Here is a 22,699-nt window from a genome sequence, read left to right as displayed (position 1 = left end):
AGGCTTTATGTCATGCGTTATCCCCCCCCCCCCCCTCCCCCCCCCTTATTTTAAAAGTTTGTACCCTGGAACTTTTCCCACTAGATTTTACAGGTGGTGTTCCCCTCTCTCTTCTATTCAGAATGTTGCTTTGGTATGTTGAAGCATGTTAAAATGCCAAGATGTTTTAGCTTTATGGATTCATGCATGTATGTTCAAAGCTAGGATTGGCATTTGACATTTAAAAAAAATGATAACAAAAGTATCAGAAAACACATCAAATGAAGGTGATACAAATAGGAAAAAGATGAAACCCCATAATCAATTGTTACCAACTTCAATTGACACCTACATTACACTTTGTCCCTGTACATACACCTTTTTTTTGTTGGAAAAAGAGTAATTTTGTGCACTCATTAATGTATTACTCAGGTAAGCAGTGAAATCTGTCACCATTAATGAATACAGCTCACGTGATTGCATTTTAGCAAGTTTTAGAGAAAATCTCACAAATGATTGTTACTGAAAGCTCCATTGAAGAAAAAATAATGGATGTTTCCGAGGCTTTTTTTTGTTGTCATCTGTTGGTGAACGAGCCTGATGTGATGTCCTACCAACAATCTTCTGATTGATTTTTACGAGTTGCATACTGTCTGATATTCGTCTAATGTCATCTCCTTCCTCTCCTTGCCTCTACAGTGCAGTGTCTGGAGATGACCACTAAGCGGAAGCTGATTGGCCGGCTGGTGCCGTGCCGTTGTTTCCGTGGGGAAGAGGAAGTGATCTCAGTGTTGGATTACTCCCACTGCAGCCTGCAGCAGGTCCCCAAGGAGATCTTCAGCTTCGAGAGAACTCTGGAGGAGCTCTACCTCGACGCCAACCAGATTGAGGAACTACCCAAGGTAATTATGTTTATGTTTATATCTTTCTTCTCTCTATAACCACTTTTTAAATTGTTGAACCTAGACGAAGCTGGTCAGATATCTCTGGCCTTGTGAATAACTTTCTGTTGACCAATGTTGCATTTATGAAATGCCCACTCCAGACCTTGTTCTAGAATGAAAATGCATGTATTTCATGCTTTGACCTGTTGGTGGAAAGCACAGCAAATCTGCATCAGTGCACGTAAAACTAGATAAAGTAATCAACATTAATGTATATATTCCTTTTGTTTCATATTTGACAAAAGGGAAACGTTATTCCCCAATCATAACATAAACGGTTCTGACTTGTTGGTTGTAGTTTAAACTTGTATATGTATTAATAGTCTGTGAGCCCATTATTTGCTGATACAGAGACACTCCAGTGATGTGTATTTAACGTAACTTACAATAAGAAATACTATTAATCTTTGCCCTTCTAAGATCTTGCTCACCAGCGGGACAAAATGCTGGTAGCAAAACAAAATGGCTTATCCTATCATTTTCAAATTAGGGTATACTTCTGACTCAGCTTGTCCGTCTACATTGTTCTCATCTTCAGGTATACTCAATGTTCTGAAGTGAATCCTTATATTAGTGTTTCCATGCTATCATCAGCAGACTAAGTCATAACGATTTTTGTTCTGTGAATAATGACTGCACAATTTTTCTATTCAATCCATTCAATAAGTGTTGGGATATTTCCTTGTGGAGGGCTGTACATGAAAGTTTCTTGAAAATCAATTAACTTATCGACATTGCCATTTCTTGAGAGTCTTGAGACTGACATCAGCAATATTGTTTTCTTGGCATGTTTATACACAGTACTTCAAACATCATTACATAATAGACATCGACGAGAGGCATCTTAGACCACCAGAGACATTAAAGAAAAACACGTTGCAGTAATGAGACAAAATGCCCTTCCAATATTTCAATGAGAATAACAGGTGCTGTTTATAGGAGGGCACCACTGTCTCATTTTTATTGATGACCTGTCCTGGTTTAAATGACAGAGATGTCTAAATAGATGTCTTAATATAACTTGCATGAAAGGAGACTGAGTCAAGGCAAACCTGCATTCAGCTGACAGGAAAAGGCTTGATTATGCGCATATGTATGTTTATGTGTGTGCTAAGAGCTTCCATGAGTGATTGGCCTTTATAAAATAGTGACTTGAAGAGCTCCTTAAGTGTGTGTGAGTAAGTGATTGTGTCTCAAAGTGTCCTGGCCTGGCCTGACCCATGGCACAGAGCCAGTCTGAACAGTGACAGTAGGATGTGACAAAGATTATATAGTGAACATCTAAACAGGTTATAAAATACATAAAAGTGTATCATTTAAAATTATATGTCCATAAAGCAGCACTTTATTTATGGCAGTTTGTGATTCACATGTAGTTAAAATGAACTCTTCAAATGTCTGCATACAGTAGGTTCACTTTCTTTGTAGGCCTATAAGGTCTTGGAAATTGCTGGCAGGAATGAATGTGAGTGAGCTTATGTTTGCTTGAATTGTAAGGAGTTTAGATATTACAAAGTGCAAATCAGTAGATAATTGGATGTTATGGTACAGTACACCTCAAATCACACTCTGAGTGACACGTTGCAGGTGAAGGTGCTACATGTTTACACTGGCACCGGTGCAACTTACAACACAGAGGGCTGTGCAATTTAATCGATCCTGCGATATATATCGATATTTAGTTTTCCGAGAAAGTATCGATATTTCAGCCGCGGGTATCGATACATTAAGTCTGATAACTATGTTCGTTATTCTCGCATCCAGGAGAGAAGCTTTAAAAAGGAGACTAATTGAGTCTCTGAGAAGGTTCAAATGTATACTTTAATTAATAAAAAGCGCGGTAATGTTACAAGCAGAAGATGGTTCAGTCAGAAACACAGCTGTGTTCCGCTGCTGGGGGCCGGCCCTCCACGTCTCCAATGTTCGTTGTTGCGCATTACAGAGGATTCAGACATTGTACATTAAATATATAACTAAACACGCCTTTTCTCCTCCTTATCTCTTTCATGACTTTTCATTTAATACATTTTAAACGCTGTAATCAATACTCCAAAGATACCTCACGGCTGGTATCATTTCCGGTAGTTCCGGATGTTGTCTCATGCTACCCACGTCTGTAAACAAACGTATTCAAATAAACTGTACCTTCATTTAATATTCAGCAATAATAATATCTCGACGTCTATAGTTGTAGTGTTGAAATCTGTAGGTTTCGGTGTGCAACACTCCGTGTCATATCGCTACTAAATTCACCTCTATAGTAAATGGTATATTAGCCACATGCTAAATGCTAACCGGAGATGATGGATTTTCAGAATAAAAGCTTAACAACTGGTTGTGCACCAGAACTTCTGGTTTTTCAGTATAAAACAGCATTTAAACTGACGGTATGTTTAAGGTACTTTATGCCATCAAAACATTGATTTTAATTTCTAACAAGTCCCATTCAAATCCCCCGTGTTCCGCCACCTGCTGCACCTTTTAATTATCCATTGTCCATTGTGATACTGCACTTTATGTACTTACGTTTCAAAGGCTTGTAAGCTACAGTTTGCACTGTTTCAATAAATGAAACTAATTTTCTCACCACATCTTTTGATTCATTTTGTCCAGCATTTGCAAGCTGTAGACTCTCTGTCAGAGCCATATATTGTATAATTGATGCTTTCAGTTTTCAGTTGAATTAATTCAATCCAAGTCAATGGAACACTCACAAGATGTCACCAAAATCACACTGTCCCTTTAAAATCTTTCAGAAAATGATATAAGTGTATCGAATTATATCGAATCGTATCGAATCGTATCGTTGACTGAATATCGTGATATATATCGTATTGTGAGCTGAATATCGTGTATCGTATCGTATCGTGAGAGTGTATCGCTACAGCCCTGATACTCTGGAAGTGTTTCGGCACATTTCATCTTGTTTTTACATGTGATTTATATGATCAGCTCTTAGTTAAGTTAATGTACGGAAACACAGAAAAAGAGAACCAAAGTTCACTGTAGCAACCATTTCATTATTTGTTAAGTTTAAAATGTTTTGCTATTCTTACAAATGGTTTAATTTATACTTCTACGCAGGAAATCATCAGCATTTACCACCTTTAATAATAATAACATCGATGTTATTGAATTAAACTGTTCAGGGAACCAAAAGTGAGGCAAGTTATGCTCCACCTGTGCCAACTGAGTGTGGTTATAGAAGAGTCCTCCAACTACACTACTGTATGTAAAGATAAAATACAACGCTTACACAATTGTATCATCTCAGGCTAGGAAATGAAGAGATTTGTGTATTTGGCTGCACAGCAATAGTGAATTGAGACGTTATACACTAGTAGCCCACATGGGCTCATCATCTTATGTTCTTGCTGTGGATACAGACATTATGCCAATTTGAGTAAATCAGAAGATAGTCTGTACATGTCAGTTAATTATCTTACTTCTTGAACAGTCATGTTAGCATAGCCACAGTAAGTACTACAAAAGCTAAGTAATGCTAGTTACACAATGTTTGCTAATGAGTAACTACTCGCTAGCATTCATATGACATTAGTGATTTTGTGAAGTAGTGAGGGTTGAGTGCTCTTTCGAAAACAAAATGTAGTAGATGTTCAGTTAAGATGATTACAACAAACACTTTATTTCTTCCTTCTAAAAATTGGTCTATCACTGCATTTCTGAAGCTGGAGTGCATATTCCTTCATGTTTTTGCATTTGTTTTTGTGTGTGCTTTGGTATTTACTGTTTACTTTTCTATATTCCGAGCACTTTCCTTGTTATGTATGTGTTTCACTCTTTTATATGTGTTGGCATTTGCAGTAATTCTCTATTAAGGCCACATTGCTCTGAATGTTTTTGCTCTCACTCGAGTGTGTGTTTTCTCCCTAGGGGCCACCGTATGTAGGAGATTAATTCTGCATTATTCATAGAATAAGCCGCTGAAATGGCACTGCTTTTCTACAACATTAAGCGCTGCGTGCCTCCAGCTGACTTTTTGTCTCTCTTTCCTTTCGTACCCTCTACTAAAGGTCCTTGTGATATTGCCAATTGACTATAATAATTATTTATTCCTCTCTTTGTTTCCACAGCAACTCTTTAACTGCCAGGCCTTGAAGAAGCTGAGTATGCCGGACAACGACCTCTCCAACCTGCCCACCACCATCGCCAGCTTGGTCAACCTCAAGGAGCTAGACATCAGTAAAAACGGTAATGTTCCTCAGATGAAGAACAAACCTGAATATAAAAAAAACTACTGCTAACTCTTTAGCATCAATTTGAACATCAATTCAAATGTTGGTCAACAGCAATTTGACTCCTAAGACCTCAGAATAAAGCCTCGTAATCACAATATTCTCAATTCGATATGATTCTATTTGATATGACAAAGCTTGGCATTGTATAAACATTCACAAAACTCACTGTGGATAACAATTACATGTCTTTCTAGTGATTCCCTCAACAAAAAGTAGAAATAAGTCAAATGTTCTCTTCCATCTCTGTGTCACTGTGTCACAGGTATCCAGGAGTTTCCCGACAATATAAAATGCTGTAAAGGCCTGTCTGTGGTGGAGGCCAGTGTCAACCCTATCACCAAGTAAGACACCAACGCACATCATCTAGAAACATCTTCAACATCTTACTCCTATCAATGGAAGTCTCTAGTTTGATGGCAGCATGAGTTAAAATCTATTTCACAAAGTTCAGTTTTGAAAGATAGACAAAAAATATTCACTAACATAAAAACTGAAGAAGCTAATTGATCTGCTTCTGGATAACAAAGTCAGATAAAATCCTGACTCTATCACCATGTATATTTATTGATGGAGACCAATTGGTGCACCACGTTCTGTTGTTAGGACCAATTTTATCAACCAGTTTGAGAGGACCTGGATTCCGCTCAGGATTGTTTGATGTATTCAGCCGTTGAAACTTTTTTTTGTCCAGAGACGGACAGTATTGTTGTTATTTTTTGGCACTTCATATATCTGTTCACTGCATCCACCTACCATGCAACCATCCTATGGGCTCAGCTTGGACTGAACTATAGAATATATAATTGCTACAATAAAATGCAGATGATGTTCACTATTGGAGCATGAGCTGCTAGTTACTGTACTGCGGTGTAATGTCCATGAAGCCTGTTTGTGCATGTGAGATGAGCATAAGATGAGTCGATGCATTGTTATAGAAAGATGTTTAAATCAATGTTGGCACTTCAAGGAAACACAACTTGTTCATCTCTTTCTCATATTTCTTCCTGTGTTTCTGACTGGTCATTTCCCTCTCTTCCAGACTCCCAGATGGTTTCACACAGCTCCTGAATCTGACCCAGCTCTTCTTAAACGATGCCTTCTTGGAGTATCTGCCCGCTAACTTTGGCAGGTAAAGTGATGGCATGTAATTGTTCATGTGTGGTTGGTGGTGACTGTGCTGGATTGGGTGTTTTTCTTGAAATGTTTTTTTCTGCTCATAATTATTTGTTCTTTAAAACAAAAAAAGAAGCAGATCATCATATGTTTTAAACAATTGATTTGAATATCTTAATAACAAACAGTAAAATTAGTCTTGTTTCATGTGACTTCTGTCTTTCAGACTTTCAAAACTACGGATCCTGGAGCTTAGAGAGAACCACCTGAAAACCATGCCAAAGTAAGAAAAAACAACACAGTGTTTGTGTGTGTTAGAAAGAAACAAATACGGGGAAGACACATTCATTATCATGTACAGCAGCTGCGCACATACTGTACAAACACACACACACACACACACACACACACACACACACACACACACACACACACACACACACACACACACACACACACACACACACACACACACACACACACACACACACACACACACACACACACACAGATGCTTCATGATATTAGCGGGATGATGCTTGCTTTCCCAGGTGTCTGGATTAAAACTAGAATTATCTCTGGCAGGTGGTCATGAATACTGATAAAGCCAAACCATAATGTATCTCTTCTAACTGTTTTAAATTATTACTGTTTGAATACAAAAACTAACTAGGAGAGAGAACCTTTTTACTTAACAAGATAACCCTTGTAGAGTAGCAGTGATTTCAATTACATTATATTATGTTAAGCGATAATGACAATGTGGCTGCAATTACTACTTCACAACTACCAGTCCACAATGCCCCTTGCCTTTCAACTAAGAATATGGTTAACCTGCAGCAATTTGGAAAACCCGTTTAGTTTTTGTCTATAAATGTCTATAAATAAAGAAACGGCATGCATAGTCAATGTCAGATTTGCAATAGCAACAATCTCGATGCTAGATTTTAATTAAACTAAATGTTGAGGTGATTTTAACATTTAAAGGCTATATTTGTGAGTGAGTAAAATGGGGGTGTGACATGAGAAATGCTAACATAATTAATTATCAGAATTGCAATAGAAGCAAACATAAGTACTAGAAACAAGACACATTTTGAAGGATAATAATTCAAACTTGAAAAAAATGTAAATAAATAAAAACAAATATTATTTTAGTGTACAGTATATTGGCTTTGTGGTTAGGTGGGAAGAACAAATATATATATGCATTTAGTAAGTCACAATGCACTTTTATGTATGTATTCTCTCTTCTCAGGTCCATCCACAGACTGACACAGTTGGAGAGGTTGGATCTGGGTAGCAATGAATTCACTGAGATGGTGAGACTGACAAGCAGCATAACTTAAGTGTTTAAATGTGTAATATGTTGTACATTGAGATTGTCCTACATGATCACAGCAAGCTCGAATCTAAACTCCTCTATAGAACTGTAGAACCTGTTGAACTATGTTTATTTGTAAAGAGAACAAGAACCTGAACACAGATGCTTTGTCCTATTTTGGGAGCCTCTGCCCTGAAAGTTCATATAGAACAAATACGACATATGGTAAATCCTCAGTAGGCTGTCTCAGTGAGGCAGGGGCAAGTTCAGAGTACTGTCCTTTAGTTGCACACTGAAATGGGACCTAGCGACATGATAGAGGTAGAAAGGTTTGGATATTGCATCAAGGTCAAGCAGGAAGTCTCCTGTGAGATTGCCAGTCTCACCCTTTTTTTGATTGTTCTCTATTTATGCCAAAGATCTGGAGATTCATTAAAGTTATTATTTGGATCTGTATATGTTCACAGAAGGTGTCCTATGATTTGACTGAATTATACAGTTGTTTTATATAAATAGCAGCATATCTGCATATTCGTTGTTGCTCATGTGCTCTGTACATGCTGATATGGTTTCCTCTGTTTGGCTTGTTAGCCGGAGGTGTTGGAACAGATCCACAACCTAAAAGAGCTGTGGCTGGATAACAACTCTCTACAGTGTATACCAGGGGTAAGAACACAGACACTTTTGCAGTGATAAAAAGGAACTATGAAATTACTTTTTATATGAAATGACGCTCTCTTTTCTTTCTCTCCCCCTACCGGCTGCAGGCCATAGGAAAACTCCGTCAGTTGCGGTACTTTGACTTAGCTAAGAATCGCATCGAGTCGTTGGACACTGATATCTCAGGCTGCGAAGCCTTAGAAGACCTGTTACTGTCCTCCAACATGCTGCAGCAGCTCCCTGACTCTATAGGTACACACACACACACACACACACACACCACACACACACACACACACACACACACACACACACACACACACACACACACACACACACACACACACACACACACACACACACACACACACATATACTCATACACACACAAACACTCAAGCTGATGACGCTGTAGCAACGCATTTAAATTCACACCTGTGTATCTCCTGAATGGGAGCAGCACAGGACTGTGGTTTACATATCATAAGTAAGAGTTGTCAAGTCAAAGTCAGTGTGTGTGTGTACAGACACTGTTTAGCTGTAATAGTGACGTAGCACAGATAACATAAGATACAACTGGATTTATTCTATATTGTTCTAATTAGCAATAAATCACATGGAAAGATATCCCACGCCCAGTGATTCCTGAAGGTTAAAATCTTTAAAATCAGGTTTTTAATCTTCAGTAATATACTAGAACAGCTGGCCAGGGTAGTTTTAGCAAATGCTTATCCAACAGGAATACATTTTGCATTTGTTTGGGACTATTTTTAGACCTTGATTAATATGCATTTTATTGCGCTGTCTGGGGAATATTTATGGCAGCAGGATGTGGGATTGACTCAAAATAAACTATAGTGCTTCTTGTAATGAAGGAAATGGCACCCACTGCAAATATGTGGCTCATTGGTGGCTGTTTTTAGACAGCATTGGAGTTTAATGAAAAGATGAATAAGCTATATCACGCAGTGGCTACAAAGAGATCCTCAGAAGTAGGACCAAATCTTTGTTGGTTTTAGAAATGTCATCGGATGTCTTATAAGAATAAGAATGGTGCCAACTTTGTACTTAAATCCACTTTTTACAGTCAATCGTTTCAGAGCTCTGTCTAATATTTACGAGATGACTTTTGTGTGTCATTGTGATTTTGTATGTGTGTTTGTATATTGTGTAGGAATGTTGAAGAAGCTGACAACATTGAAGGTAGATGACAACCAGCTGACCTCACTGCCTAACACCATCGGGAGGTAAGGAACACACACACATGCACACAAACACACGTATGCTCTAAAAGAAAACAGATAATGAACAATGCTTTGTCAGATTTTTTCAGCAGGATTATCTTTGGTGGGTTGTTGTTGACTACTGTTAGCTGCTGTGTTGTTATGCTGGCTCATGATTGGGCCGTTCTGTGTGTTGTGTTTGCTGCGTTGCCGTGGCATTAGTCCGAAGCCCAAGCACGGGTGAGTAACATTAGCCTACTGGATCCAGGGGTGCGTTCAGAGACAGATAGATGTTCAGCTGCGTTACAAATACAAACAGACACGCTCAAAACTAGCTGGGGCTGTGGGAAGCATTTCAAATGTATCCAAATGACATGCAAAATTGAAGGAAAAAAAATCTAAATGTGGACGTAACATTTGAATAACATCTTAATTTTCTAATTGAATATGGATTGGAGACACAAATGATTGCATGTCAAATTATTACTGTAATTTCATGATAATAATTCTTATTATAAGCCATCACAGTTCAGATTAAAGTTGCTTTTGAAAGACAACCTTTTAATAATTGTAAACAGAAGTATTTTCATTGAGTCTTTTTGCTGTTTTCTTAAGAGATTGGGAGAAAATAACACAGCAAAGTCTAAAGCAGGATAAATATGAATTTAATTGGAGTCAATTGTTTCTGTTCCTTCTTGCTGTTTGAGTAGTCTCCTGGAACATTGTGTGAATAAGATGATCTATGATGGATTATATTTGTACGACTATTTTACATTCATTGATTTAAATGAAACTCCCAAAAACACTTTTGTATCTGAACGCTCTGAAAACATTTTGTCTTCCTGAACAAATCCCAGGTTTCAGCCTCAATAAGTAGTTCTGTAGATCCATTGCTTCTCCTCTGATTCAACCAGAAACACCTGCAAATGATCATCTTCTTACCCCTAAGTGTTGCTTATTAATGATACATGTGATAATTGTACCTGTGCCTGTACTTCAACCAACTCTACATTGTATTATATCTGCGTTAGTACAACAGGGTATTTACTGTGTATGCTTTATATACACAGGGCTGAATCAGCATATTTCTCTACTCGTCTGTATCGATGTGCAGCCCATTGTGGATTATATATAATCCAATAAGCAGTGCAGTTACATATTCAAGTATGTTTTAAGGTTATTATTCACAGCTTCAAAATGGGCAAGAATATTTTACACCAGGTAACTACTATATATATATGTATATAGGCTCCTCTCTATGAGTTGACTGTAATGCATTACATGAGCTGAATCCTTTAACCAGATGTTACCTTTAGTGTTCAGGCTGCGTTTTACTTTACCCCCAAAATAACACTTTCTGTACAAACGATTAACCCTGTATTACCATGAATTCCTGAAGAAAACGTCCCGCATGCCTCCACAGTGAACATAGAATCAAAGAATGAGAGCATTCTTTATTGATTAAAGTAAGTGGGGTCCATGTTCAACAACAGCAACACTGCTTAAATACTAACACAAAGTCTCAGCTTATAAATTAAAAGATTTGAGCAGAAAAGCATGTGCTTTGGAAGTAGAGAGCATTTGACTAGATACATTAGACCCGGATTTGGATGTGAAGTTGCAACTGAATGTGTTCATATAGATTTGCTGTTTTTTAATGCAGCCCCGCTTTACCTAAGTTCATGGATACTTTGATCACCATGGAGGTATGCGAGAAAAACTCGAGTTTTCTTCATAAATGTAAGGGTAACACAGGATGAATAATTTATATACATCCCATGTTTATTTTGGGGGTGAAGTATGACTGTAAGTTTCTTGCTGAGTAACCCTATCACCTTGTGAAAACCTAAACAAAAGCATTTATCCTACAGAAAGAAGGATATTAAACGAGTGTGTCTAAAAGTGACCTTGTGGCAACCCACTGAGCAACTATGTTTCCTAATGGGTAGATTTATAGAGCTTGGGGTCAGATAGTAGCCAAATTAAATATTATATTTGGTACACTTAGCTGTTTGTTTTTGTGGGAGTAGCAGGAGGCATTTTCATTATTTGAGGTAGGAATACAAACAATGCTGAGGAGAACATAATAAACAAGGCATACATCTTAAAGTAGGATGTGAACCTCCCCCCGACTCTCCCGTCGGCCCGTATGGTGGCCCAGATGGTCCAGGTCCACTGGGGATAATAATGGCAGACTAATGCAATGTTAACAGTGACAGTACATTAATGTAAAAGTGTTGTCTCATTAGCATTAGCCTGCTGTTAGCGGGCTGCTAGGCCACTGATGGCAGTCAAGGGGGGGTCAGGGGGTCCTGTAGAGGGCCTGCCGCTGATCATGTTACTGTGAATCTTGGTGGTGTGAAGAAGTTGAGATCCATGTTGAAGAATTTTAGACATCAATAGGTGATAAATTGGGGGAGGGGGAATGATAGGGGGTCAACAATTCAGACCGAATTACAAGTGACAAAGATGGATTTGGTTGGTTGTGACGCAATTTATTAACCTATTCTTCAACGGATGATCTTTTCCTTCTCCCATCACTCTCTCCTTCTAATGTAAAGCTTTTATGTATCATGACATGTAACAGGATGTGATTGGATTCATTCTAAATGTTTCTTATTGTCAACAAATCGCATAAAATGAAACAAACCAACAATGTGTAAGTCCTTCTCTCAATATCCTGTCTGTAGTCCTCAGCCCATTAACTCATACTAAAGACCTGCTTTAAATCTTATTATTATATAAAAGGTCTGAAGTTTCCTCAAACAGATATAGATATATTTTCAATATTTTACACCACAGGCTGGTGTTTGTGGGAATATCTCATAAAGGAACATTTGATTCAGTGCAACTTGTGGCTCATTGATGTGTTTTCAATGACTTTTGGACTCTGGCTTTATCTACACGGACAATACTTGACAGTTGGATGAATCCATTCTTGGTTAAGTCTTTTCACAGGATTTGTTGGAAATATGAAAAAAGAGTAGCACTATCCTTATCTAATAATACCTGAGTAAGTTGTGTAAGGTTTCAGCTGAGATATTGCAGAATAATGTTCTTTTCTCTGTCATTTTCTCTGTATCTCTTCCTCTCTGCCTCTGTTCCTTTCCTCCAGTCTGTCTCTTTTGGAGGAGTTTGACTGTAGTTGTAATGAGTTGGAGTCGTTGCCTCCCACTATCGGCTACCTGCACAACCTGAGGACGTTTGCTGCTGACGAGAACTTCCTCATAGAGCTGCCCCGGGAGGTAGGAGGAATCAACATACTGTATAATGAACCTTTACACATCCTCAGTGCACGAAAGAGAGTATCAATTATGGAAATGTACTGTTTTTTATTTATTTCTATGAACATAATTTAAGTATGTATGTGATTCTCTACAGTTGGTCAAATAGCAATTAAAGATTCTATTTAGTTTGCTACTTTTACAGATGTTCAGACATTTTAAAGACCCAACCATTGATCCAGTACATCTCTAGTACTTAAAACTGTAAATGTAATGTCGCTTGTTCTAAGGTGTGTATTCAGTAATAGACTTAATCGTATTGTGATCTGATAGTTAGTTGATGTGTTTGTGTTTGTGTGTGTGTGTGTGTGTGTGTGTGTGTGTCTCAGATCGGTAACTGTAAGAACGTGACGGTAATGTCAATGCGTTCCAACAAACTGGAGTTTCTTCCTGATGAGATTGGACAGATGACTAAACTAAGAGTCCTTAACCTGAGTGATAACAGGTACACACACACACACAACATTTTCTCAATGGCCGTTTTGATTATGTAGCTCTTCTCACGGCCTGCAGTTTCCATGGGGATGGTGAGTGTGTTGCCATGGTTACGTGTTCTGCAGGCTGTACAGTGCGTGGGCACAAGAAACATCTCTCTTTTCTTTCTCCCCCTGTCCGCCCTCCCTCCTTTTCTGTGTCTCTCTCTCAGGTTAAAGAATCTACCGTTTACCTTTACCAAGCTGAAGGACCTGGCAGCTCTCTGGCTCTCTGACAATCAGGTATCTCTTCCTCATCATTTCACCAGGAGAGAGTGTACATGCTAACAAGTACAGTATGCAGCACAAACACACACAGCTTCAGTTTTTATATAAGTTAACCAGGCCCTATGTGGACTCAGACTATTTGTAAGAGGTATTCATCTATGAATTCTTCCGTTTTATCATATTGATTATAAACGCCTGTGATGCAAACCCAATGTCTCCTTCCTCTGTTGCAAGTGCATTATTCCTTTATCTCCAAGGAAAACATTTGAAGTTAAACATCTGCAGGAAGGGTTGGGTATTACCTTTAGCAGAATTATCTTTACTGTTCCCTTTATCTTTATTTTTGGCCGGCCATGTTTAGTTTTCTGAGGCCCAATGATGAGTTGATGACGTGCTTTATTAAATAATTTACTGCATTTAACTGTACGCAGAAATACTGCCGATAACAATCTCACTCTACTGTATGATGCAGTCAGTGGTGTGCATTAAGTATGAAGCGTTATTGTTCTATATTATTTTGTTATAACTACTATGAATATTAACATTTCATATGACATTTATAGTTACATCAAAGTCAGATCATTTGAAATCTAAGTCAATCTTTTTTAAACAGCTCTAGAAATAACAACATTTGAAATTCAAATGCAATCAAGGAAAGTTTGTTCAGTCTTTTGCTTAAAGTTGGCACTCAAGTATGCAAATGTTGCTTTTTTATTCAAATGAACCAGCAGAATGTGTTAAAGTTTAATGAATGGTTTTCTTTCATTCATATACCAAAACAGCAATACATTAATGTAGTTTGATTTGCTATATATATATATGCGATAATATATTATCGCATTACTATTTTATATTATCGCATTACTATTTTAATCGATGTCAGTCAATGTGTTTTATGAGTCGATCATGCAAATTAAAGAGGCATTTGACAATTTATTCAACTCATTGAATACACAATTCTAATTTGTGTCTCCCCTTTATGAATATTAGGTAAAGTGTCTACTTCTGTATGTGTCTGTGTTTGCAGTCCAAGGCTCTGATCCCGCTGCAGACAGAAGCCCACCCTGAAACCAAACAGAAGGTTTTGACCAACTACATGTTTCCTCAGCAACCGCGACACGATGAGGGTACAAACTGTGTGTCTGTATGTCTATGTGTGTGGATAGACATGAAACAAAAGGCCAGAGAATGATTTGTTTTTATCACACTATAGCAATATTACAACAATAATACATTGCAGCATGTGCTCTGAAGCTATGGGCCTAAATGTGTGTAATTTGTGGGTTTGTAAATATACGTTTGAGCTGAATGTGGAAGTAAGTGTGTGTCTAACAATCTGCAGACACATGTTTGACAACGGTTTTAACCCTGTCCTTGGTGTGTGTTGTTGGTCGTGCTTCCAGATTACCAGTCGGACAGTGACAGCTTTAATCCCATCCTGTGGGAGGAGCAGAGGCAGCAGAGGATGACTGTGGCCTTTGACTTTGATGACAAGAAAGAAGAGGAAGACAACTCTGGGAAGGTCAAGGTCAGCTCTCTTTCTCTGTGTTTCTGTCTGTCTGACCGTCTTTCTCTCTGTGAAGTATCGGAGCAGGGGGGGTTACATGAGGCATCAGGGCTTTATATTCAAGTTCTGCAAAGCCAGCGTTAACCGGCTGGCAGCTGAAGCACCCCCAACTGTTTTATTAATTCACTCTCAGATTCTTAAATAGATTTGGATCAATTTGGCAACTGTGGTGTTTCTTTATCTCTGATGCTACATCTCATATTTCCAACACTAAAGCTTATGGATCTTATAGTATTTAGAGCCATTTGTAATACATGAAAGGCACAATCTTTGTGCCAAAGTTCAAATGTTTAATCAGAGTCAGCTTTACTGGCCAAGTATGTGTGCATATCCAAGGAATTTGACTAAAAAATATACCCATACATAACAAAATATCTGTTCCTAATTGGGACAATATAAATCTAATTTCAAAGTTAATACCTGACATTTTTACCTGCCTTAAGTTTACAAAAAAACTATTATTTTACTCATACTGTCCGTCTGAATGTGTTCACCCTCTGTCTGAAATGCTCAGTTTAGTGCCTACTTAAAGAAGCTTAATATGTGTATGAAACATTATTGATCTGTCAGTAACGTAATGTGAGTATGACACATTTAAAAAACTACCACAACATAACAATCAACAAGAATTTATGTCTTATTTTAAATGTTTTGACGTTTCACAGACACTTATTTTCTACCATATCTACTAAACGCTTGTTGCGTGTTTTTGTGTCATTTTGCCTGTGTTTCCTCACATATTACATTTTTTGTGTGTAGGTGGAGATTAACCTTAAGCGCTACCCGACACCTTACCCTGAAGACCTCAAGAACATGGTCAAGTCAGTGCAAAGCCTAGTGGGTAAAAGTGTACACGGCGGGCATGGGCACCAACACCAGCATCAGCACCAACTCCAGCACCAGCACCAGCACCAGCTGAGCACAGGCACTGCCACATCAGCAGGAACCAACATGGAACACACACACCTCAGCAAAGAGTATGAACCACCGTGGCCCCTTCCTCCCAAAGAGGTAGGAAATACACACTCCAAGCCTCACAGGTTTTGTTTCGTCTTTTTTCCCGTTATATGTACATTTTTTTTATGATTTCTCATGCATATCCTGAAAAAATGAATATTGTTTGTATCACACAAAATAAAACATCACCATACCACACCATACATCAGTGTGTCTGTAGGATTGATACCTGTGATCATAAAGGTATAAGAGCAGCACAAATGATGTGGTGTGTGTGTGTGTGTGTTCCAGGTGATGGACAGAGAGATGCAGGACTTCTCTCAGTCTCAGCTAATGGATCAGGGATCAATGCATAACTCTGGCATTGACATTCCTAAGAGGAAGGACAAAGAGGACCTGACAGAGAGCTCTGAGGTTTGTCACCTAGAGTGCTAAACACACACAAACACATACACACACACACACACACACACACACACACACACACACACACACACACACACACACACACACACACACACACACACACACACACACACACACACACACACACACACACACACACACACACACACACACACACACACACACACACACACACATATACGCACAAACTCACACAGCACATGTCAATATAGTTTTGGCTTTGTGCTCAATTTGATGTTTTTTCACCCTTGGGACAATGATACCATATTTATTTCACCTTGTAAATCCATATTCATGTTTTTGTGTTTTTTACGTTCATGTGTTTCATTTCAGGTGATTTACATTTACCCGGACAATGAGAAAAATTGTATACCTAAACAAAATATTAAACGTTAAGTGGTAGGATGCTACGTGGATCAGAGTACTAGATTGTGTTACATGTACTGTAAACATCAAAAATGTGTGTATTTGTGTCCTTCCTTGTGTCCTTCCATTTCAAAGCACATCTGGTGACCTCTACGGTGGTTTAGATTATTTAAAGCTTTCCACTACACCAGCTTTACAGATATAAACAGGCTAAAGTGTCATGGTTATATTATTTATGAGGTTGAAAATGTGTTACCTTAAATATTTTATTTGGGTGATTCTAACCCCTAAGTGGGCTGTGTTTGTGTCTGTGCTGTAGCTACCTGATGTGACCCTGTGTGTTTTGTTTCTCTGCAGGACTCTATGGGCGGCTCTCCCAACGACATTCGTATCTCTGACATGAGGCCCACCCTGGTGGAGCCCCCTATGTACAAACCAAAGGTGGTGCTGCTGGGGAAGGACAAGAAAGGTACTGTATGAGATGGTTTAATGTAAAAAAGAAACACACAAAGACTCAAACACATTAGTTAAGACACATGGGTGCAAACACACACAAAGTAATTTAATGCGGTCTATTGTGAAGCGCTGTGGGGCATGTTGTAATAGTGTCCACTAATTAGTCATGGTGGTAAGCGGATTAATTTCAGAGTGGGAGGAAACACCATAAACCTCTACAGTGAATCTGAATAGAAAGTGTTCAGCTTTTACTTATTTTGCCCTGAAGGCCTCGGTTTCATCAGAGGTACACTAAAGTTTAAATTATGCACCCAAAGCTTATTTTCCTGCCCTATCAAAATCTGCTTTTGTTTTGAATAATTTACTGCTTTAATCCAGTCGACTGAACGAAACAGTTTGTTATATCTCACAGGCTCCGCCCTCTACTGGACTCTATGGGTACTACCCCTTGACCTTACTATGCGAGCGTTCACCTACTGAGATATCTTTAAACGTAGCCGGCCCTCGGGGCAGGCCTACCTGAGTGCGCGCGCAAGCCCACCTTATATAAGGCGGCCTCGCCTCCTGACTGTCATCCTTTTCTCTTCAGCGAGCAGGATAAACAACTGAGAGAGCGAAAGAGAGAGAAGAAGATCGAGCAAAGAATGGAAAACTTACCAGTCCTCGAGCACCGACCCTGTCCTACGTGCACTGGCCTAATCACAGGGGCCGATCCCCACCGCCTGTGTTTCGAGTGTCTGGGGCCTGAACACGCTCCTCCTGTAATGCCTGCCGGATGCAACTTAGCAACTTACAACTTACAACTTAGCCGCCGGCACTGCATGGAGAATTTTCAGTTCTACTATGGGTCGCCGGAGGACCACGTGTAGGGTGGTTACCGCTCCCCCCACCACTGTGGTGGCAGAGTGGGCCACCAGGGAGTACCACAGCTTCCTAGCTGTGGCTCCACAGCGGATTGCTCATCCCCTAACACAATGTTATGTGGAATGGAAGCACAGCTGTATACTAACAGAGTGGATGGACAGGACGCTGAAACGGGGTTATACACTTCAGTTTTGCAGTATCCCTCTCTATCTACCATCCCAGGAGGTGATAGGTTTTCTTTCAGCAGAGATTCAGACCCTGCTACAAAAACAAGTGGTGTCTGTTGTGCACCCCCAGCACAGGGAGAAGGGGCTTTATTCTATGTTCTTCCTGGTTCCCAAGAAGACAGGAGAATTCAGACCCATCCTAGATCTCTGCAGCCTAAATCGGCACATCGCCTGCAAGAAATTCCAGATGGGGCTGGTGCAGCCGGGCGACTGGTTTACAACCAACGCTTACTTTCATGTCGAAATTGTTCCAAGACACAGAAAGTATTTGCGTTTTGCCTTCCAGGGGATAGCCTACGAGCACAACAGGCTGCCGTTTGGCTACTCTCTATCCCCACGCACGTTCAGCAAATGTGTGGCCACGGCACTTCAGCCGCTTCGCGACCATGGCATGAGGTTTTTCTTTTATCTGGACGACCTCATAGTCATGGCCAGGTCCAGGGAATGGGCAATGTTTCACACAGCCCAATTGATCCTACACCTAACCAAGTTGGGTTTTGCGGTCAATTGGAAGAAGAGCAATCCCATACCTCACTAGCAGGTGCAGTATCTAGGGATGGTGCGCGATGCAGGCAGGCTATGCGCCACCCTGTCAGAAAGCAGACAGGCGTCCCTGCTGCGGGCAGTTCGCAGACTGCGACAGGGGGCAACGGTGACAGCTTTGACCATCATGCAGACTCTGGGTCTCATGGCGGCTGCTCACTCCGTGGTGCCGCTGGGGTTGCTGCATATGCGCTGCCTGCAAAGGTGGTTTGCCGGCCTTCGTTTAGATCCCAAGAGGCACAAACAACGTCTGGTGACTATCCCCCCCTCAGTGGTGGGCAACCTCCGGTACTGGGGGTCCCCAGTACATCTTCAGAGGGGAGCTCCGCTGGGGCGAGTGACCTCTTACATTACGGTGTTCACAGATGCATCCGTGACAGGATGGGCTCTGACGGAGACTCAACACAGCAACCTCCTAGAGCTGCGGGCAGTAGGGTTGGTCCTCCAGCACTTCAAACCCGTAATACAGGGCAAACATGTGCTGGTGAGTAGCACATGTTTATAACGGCACCACAGTGGCGTACATCAACAGGCAGGGCGGAGTCTGCTCCGCCGCCTTATTGACCACAGCAGAGAACCTGTGGTTATGGGCCTCAGAGATTGTGTCCACATCCCGGGACTGGATAATAGGGGGACCGGCCTCATGTCAAGAGGCGGGCCCCTGCCAGACGAGTGGGTGCTTCACCCGGAGGTGGTGAAGCAGATCTGGGCCTGGTTCGGGAAAGCAGAGGTGGACCTGTTCGCCAACCTGAAAAACAGCCACTGTACTATGTGGTTTTCCGCCCTTGGGGGTGGACGCGTTTGCACACGAGCCATGGCCAAGCTGCTCTACGCCTTTCCACCGCTGCGCCTCATTCTCCCCCTCCTGGAGAGGTGAGACGAGAACATCTGTCAGTCATCCTAGTGGCCCCAGACCGCTGCGTGGCGCTGTGGTTCGCGGAGGTGACACAGATGATGTTGGGCCAGCCCTGGGCAGTTCCTCAGGTCTGGGGGGTGATGTCTCACGAGAATGGGGCAATAGGGGCATTACCCTCTCTGGGCCAACCTCCCCAGGCTTGGCTCCTGAGAGGGACAGGCTGAGACAGGGGGGATTGTCTGACGAAGTTATCCAGACTATCCAGGCAGCAAGAGCAGGATCCACCACAGCCTGTTACAGGCCAAAGTGGTTGGGATTCCAGCGATGGTGTGAAGAGGGAAGTCTAGAGCCCTTATCTTGTACGCTGGGCTCTATTCTGTCCTACTTACAGTTACTGGTGGACAGAGGGCTTGCTTATTCCACAGTTAAAGTGTATGCAGCAGCCATTTCATTCTGTCATGAGGGATTTGGTGGCAGGTCCGCCTTCAGTCAGCCGCTTATGTCGCGGTTTTTGCAGGGGGTCAGGAGGCAGCGCCCAGTAGTGCACGCCTCCGCCCCGCAATGGGACCTGCCGTTGGTGCTCGAGGCTCTGGTCACAGAACCATTTGAGCCTCTAGAGCTCTTCTCCCTGAAGGCGCTGTCATTAAAAACAGCGTTGCTGCTGGCCCTGACTTCTGCCAAGAGAGTGTCCGAACTGACCGCTCTGTCGGTACACTCGAGTTGCCTGTGGATCCGGGGTGACCGTAGCGGAGCTTAAGGAGTTCGTTCAGGTCAAGGGCTATACAGCTGGGCGGCTTTAGTCTTCCACCCCATATTGGGGACAGGGAGGCTAAACTGCACCTCCTCTGCCTGGGAGCCTTCCTCACTATTTTCCATGCACACTCCGTTGTGCCCCTTTGTTAGGGAGCTTTCTGTGAAGTGATTAAAACTCAATCAGCTTGTCTGTACATTCCTAATGAAGGATCTTGTGGTAAAGTTAATAAGAAGCTATCTTTTGTTTGGTTGGTCAGGATCTTAATAGGTTTTTGAGTCATGATGATGCATTCTTGAATTAAATAGAACTAGTGTGGGTTAATAAAGATTTTTAACTGTTAAACCCATTTTTTCTCTAACCAGGCCATGTGCAGTGGACTCAATATTGTACACACACATATGAGAGCGCTACAGGAATCTGGGTTAAGAAACCATAGACAAGAAATACATTTGATTTCTCTGCGTCAGTCACATACCATTTACAGGATTCAATGCAATTCAGCCTAAACATCATTCTGGATACACTTTCTGATGCTGTTATAACTCTCATTAGCTTTTGATCTCCAAGTTAAAAGTTTCAACATCCGAATAGTGAGCTGGAATTTAGGATAATTGCTTTGTCCTAATAAAGGGTTTGTTTCTTTCCATAAGAATACAATTGTGAAATAATTTGTTTGGTTTCGTTGTGAGGATCATTGATCAACTCTGCCATAGGTTTACTTTACAACCCTTTTCCTGTTGCCCTCTTGACCTAAGACTTACACACAAGAACACAAACAAAAATCCCTTATATTATTATTTTGTTTTTGATTTATCAATAAAAGTTTATTTTCTTTTTTTAAATAGATTGGATGAAATATACACAAACAAAAACAAAAAAAATAAAAATATATATAATAGCTAATATATATTTTCATTTGGAAATAATACATGTTGCACATTTTTGCTCAACACATGGTTTAATTAGTATCATTTTTATAAAAATTGGTCTTGATTAGTTAATCAAGACTCCTTCACACATTGATGGGGTTCCAGTTTCACTGATTTCACTTTTTAAAGGCAACACGTGGCCACAGGCTAAGGATTAAGCTAATAGCTTTGGGTAGAGCTAGCAAAAACCCATCGGGTCTAGTTCATCCCATTTAAACACAAAATCAATAAGATGTTGAGCATATTTTATTAAATAAAAATGGAAATTAGCCAGACAACACAGCCCCCAGGTTCATCAGGGCACACAAACCTCTCTACCACGGTAAGGTGCTGGTTCTTCAGAGAGGCCATGGCAAATTGGTCTCAGGCAAGGGGCCAGACTAAGATTGGTTCAAAAGACCTCATGAAAGAAAAACCAGGAAGTGAGGATACCCGGCCCGGAGGAAGCCCGGGGTCCCCTTCTGGAGCCAGGCCCAGAAGGAGGACTCGTCGGCGAGCGTCTGGTGGCCGGGCTTGCCACGGAGCCCGGCCGGGCACAGCCCGAAAAGGCAACGTGGGCAACACCTCAGCTTCTCCGTCCCGCAGGCCCACCACCTACGGGAAACAGCGATGGGGTCGGGTGCGCTGCCAGAAGGCTGGCAGTGAAAGCATAGGGTCTCGACGGACCAAACCCGGGCGACAGAAGCTGGCTTTGGAGACATGGAACGTCACCTCTCTGGGGGGGAAGGAGCCGGAGCTTGTGCGGGAGGTGGAGCGTTACCAGTTGGATCTGGTTGGGCTCACCTCTACGCACAGCGTCGGCTCTGGAACCTTACTTCTGGATAGGGGTTGGACTCTATTCTTCTCCGGAGTTGCTCAAGGTGTGAGGCGCCGGGCGGGTGTGGGGATACTCGCAAGTCCCCGGTTGGGTGCTTCGTTGTTGGAGTTTACCCCAGTGGACGAGAGGGTCGCCTCCCTACGCCTGCGGGTTATGGGGGGGGAAAACTCTGACTGTTGTGTGTGTTTATGCACCAAACAGCAGTTCGGAGTATACGGCCTTCTTGGAGACCCTGGAAAGAGTCCTGTATGGGGCTCCTGAAGGGGACTCTTTAATCTTGCTGGGAGACTTCAACGCACATGTGGGCAATGATGGAGACACTTGGAGGGCCGTGATTGGGAGGAACGGCCCCCCTGATCTGAACCGGAGTGGTGGTTACTGGACTTCTGTGCTAGTCATGGATTGGCCATAACAAACACCATGTTCGAACATAAGGATGCTCATAAGTGT

General features: G+C 41.2%; 1 protein-coding gene across 19 annotated transcripts in view; it reads left to right on the top strand.

Annotated features, from left to right (window-relative positions):
• lrrc7 (leucine rich repeat containing 7) overlaps positions 1–22,699 on the top strand; it is a 133,888-nt gene that overhangs the window by 86,528 nt on the left and 24,661 nt on the right. For 15 of the 19 annotated variants that reach the window (XM_034210120.1, XM_034210117.1, XM_034210133.1 and 12 more), the window contains 18 exons: positions 679–881; positions 5,018–5,135; positions 5,445–5,523; positions 6,222–6,311; positions 6,522–6,578; positions 7,554–7,617; positions 8,211–8,285; positions 8,387–8,531; positions 9,454–9,526; positions 9,725–9,742; positions 12,618–12,747; positions 13,116–13,231; positions 13,433–13,502; positions 14,515–14,614; positions 14,891–15,015; positions 15,814–16,065; positions 16,303–16,425; positions 17,161–17,272. In XM_034210120.1, coding sequence (XP_034066011.1) covers positions 693–881; positions 5,018–5,135; positions 5,445–5,523; positions 6,222–6,311; positions 6,522–6,578; positions 7,554–7,617; positions 8,211–8,285; positions 8,387–8,531; positions 9,454–9,526; positions 9,725–9,742; positions 12,618–12,747; positions 13,116–13,231; positions 13,433–13,502; positions 14,515–14,614; positions 14,891–15,015; positions 15,814–16,065; positions 16,303–16,425; positions 17,161–17,272 — 1,936 coding nt within the window. In that variant the 5' untranslated portion in view covers positions 679–692. The remainder of the gene's footprint in view (positions 1–678; positions 882–5,017; positions 5,136–5,444; positions 5,524–6,221; positions 6,312–6,521; positions 6,579–7,553; positions 7,618–8,210; positions 8,286–8,386; positions 8,532–9,453; positions 9,527–9,724; positions 9,743–12,617; positions 12,748–13,115; positions 13,232–13,432; positions 13,503–14,514; positions 14,615–14,890; positions 15,016–15,813; positions 16,066–16,302; positions 16,426–17,160; positions 17,273–22,699) is intronic. The other 4 variants (XM_034210134.1, XM_034210118.1, XM_034210116.1 and 1 more) reach the window with 3 other exon arrangements.

The sequence above is a fragment of the Gymnodraco acuticeps genome, unplaced genomic scaffold (genome assembly GCF_902827175.1).
Source record: "Gymnodraco acuticeps unplaced genomic scaffold, fGymAcu1.1, whole genome shotgun sequence".
NCBI classification, from domain to species: domain Eukaryota; kingdom Metazoa; phylum Chordata; class Actinopteri; order Perciformes; family Bathydraconidae; genus Gymnodraco; species Gymnodraco acuticeps.
The sequence above is the reverse complement of the archived record's forward strand: the minus strand, read 5'-3'. Positions and strand labels throughout refer to the sequence as shown.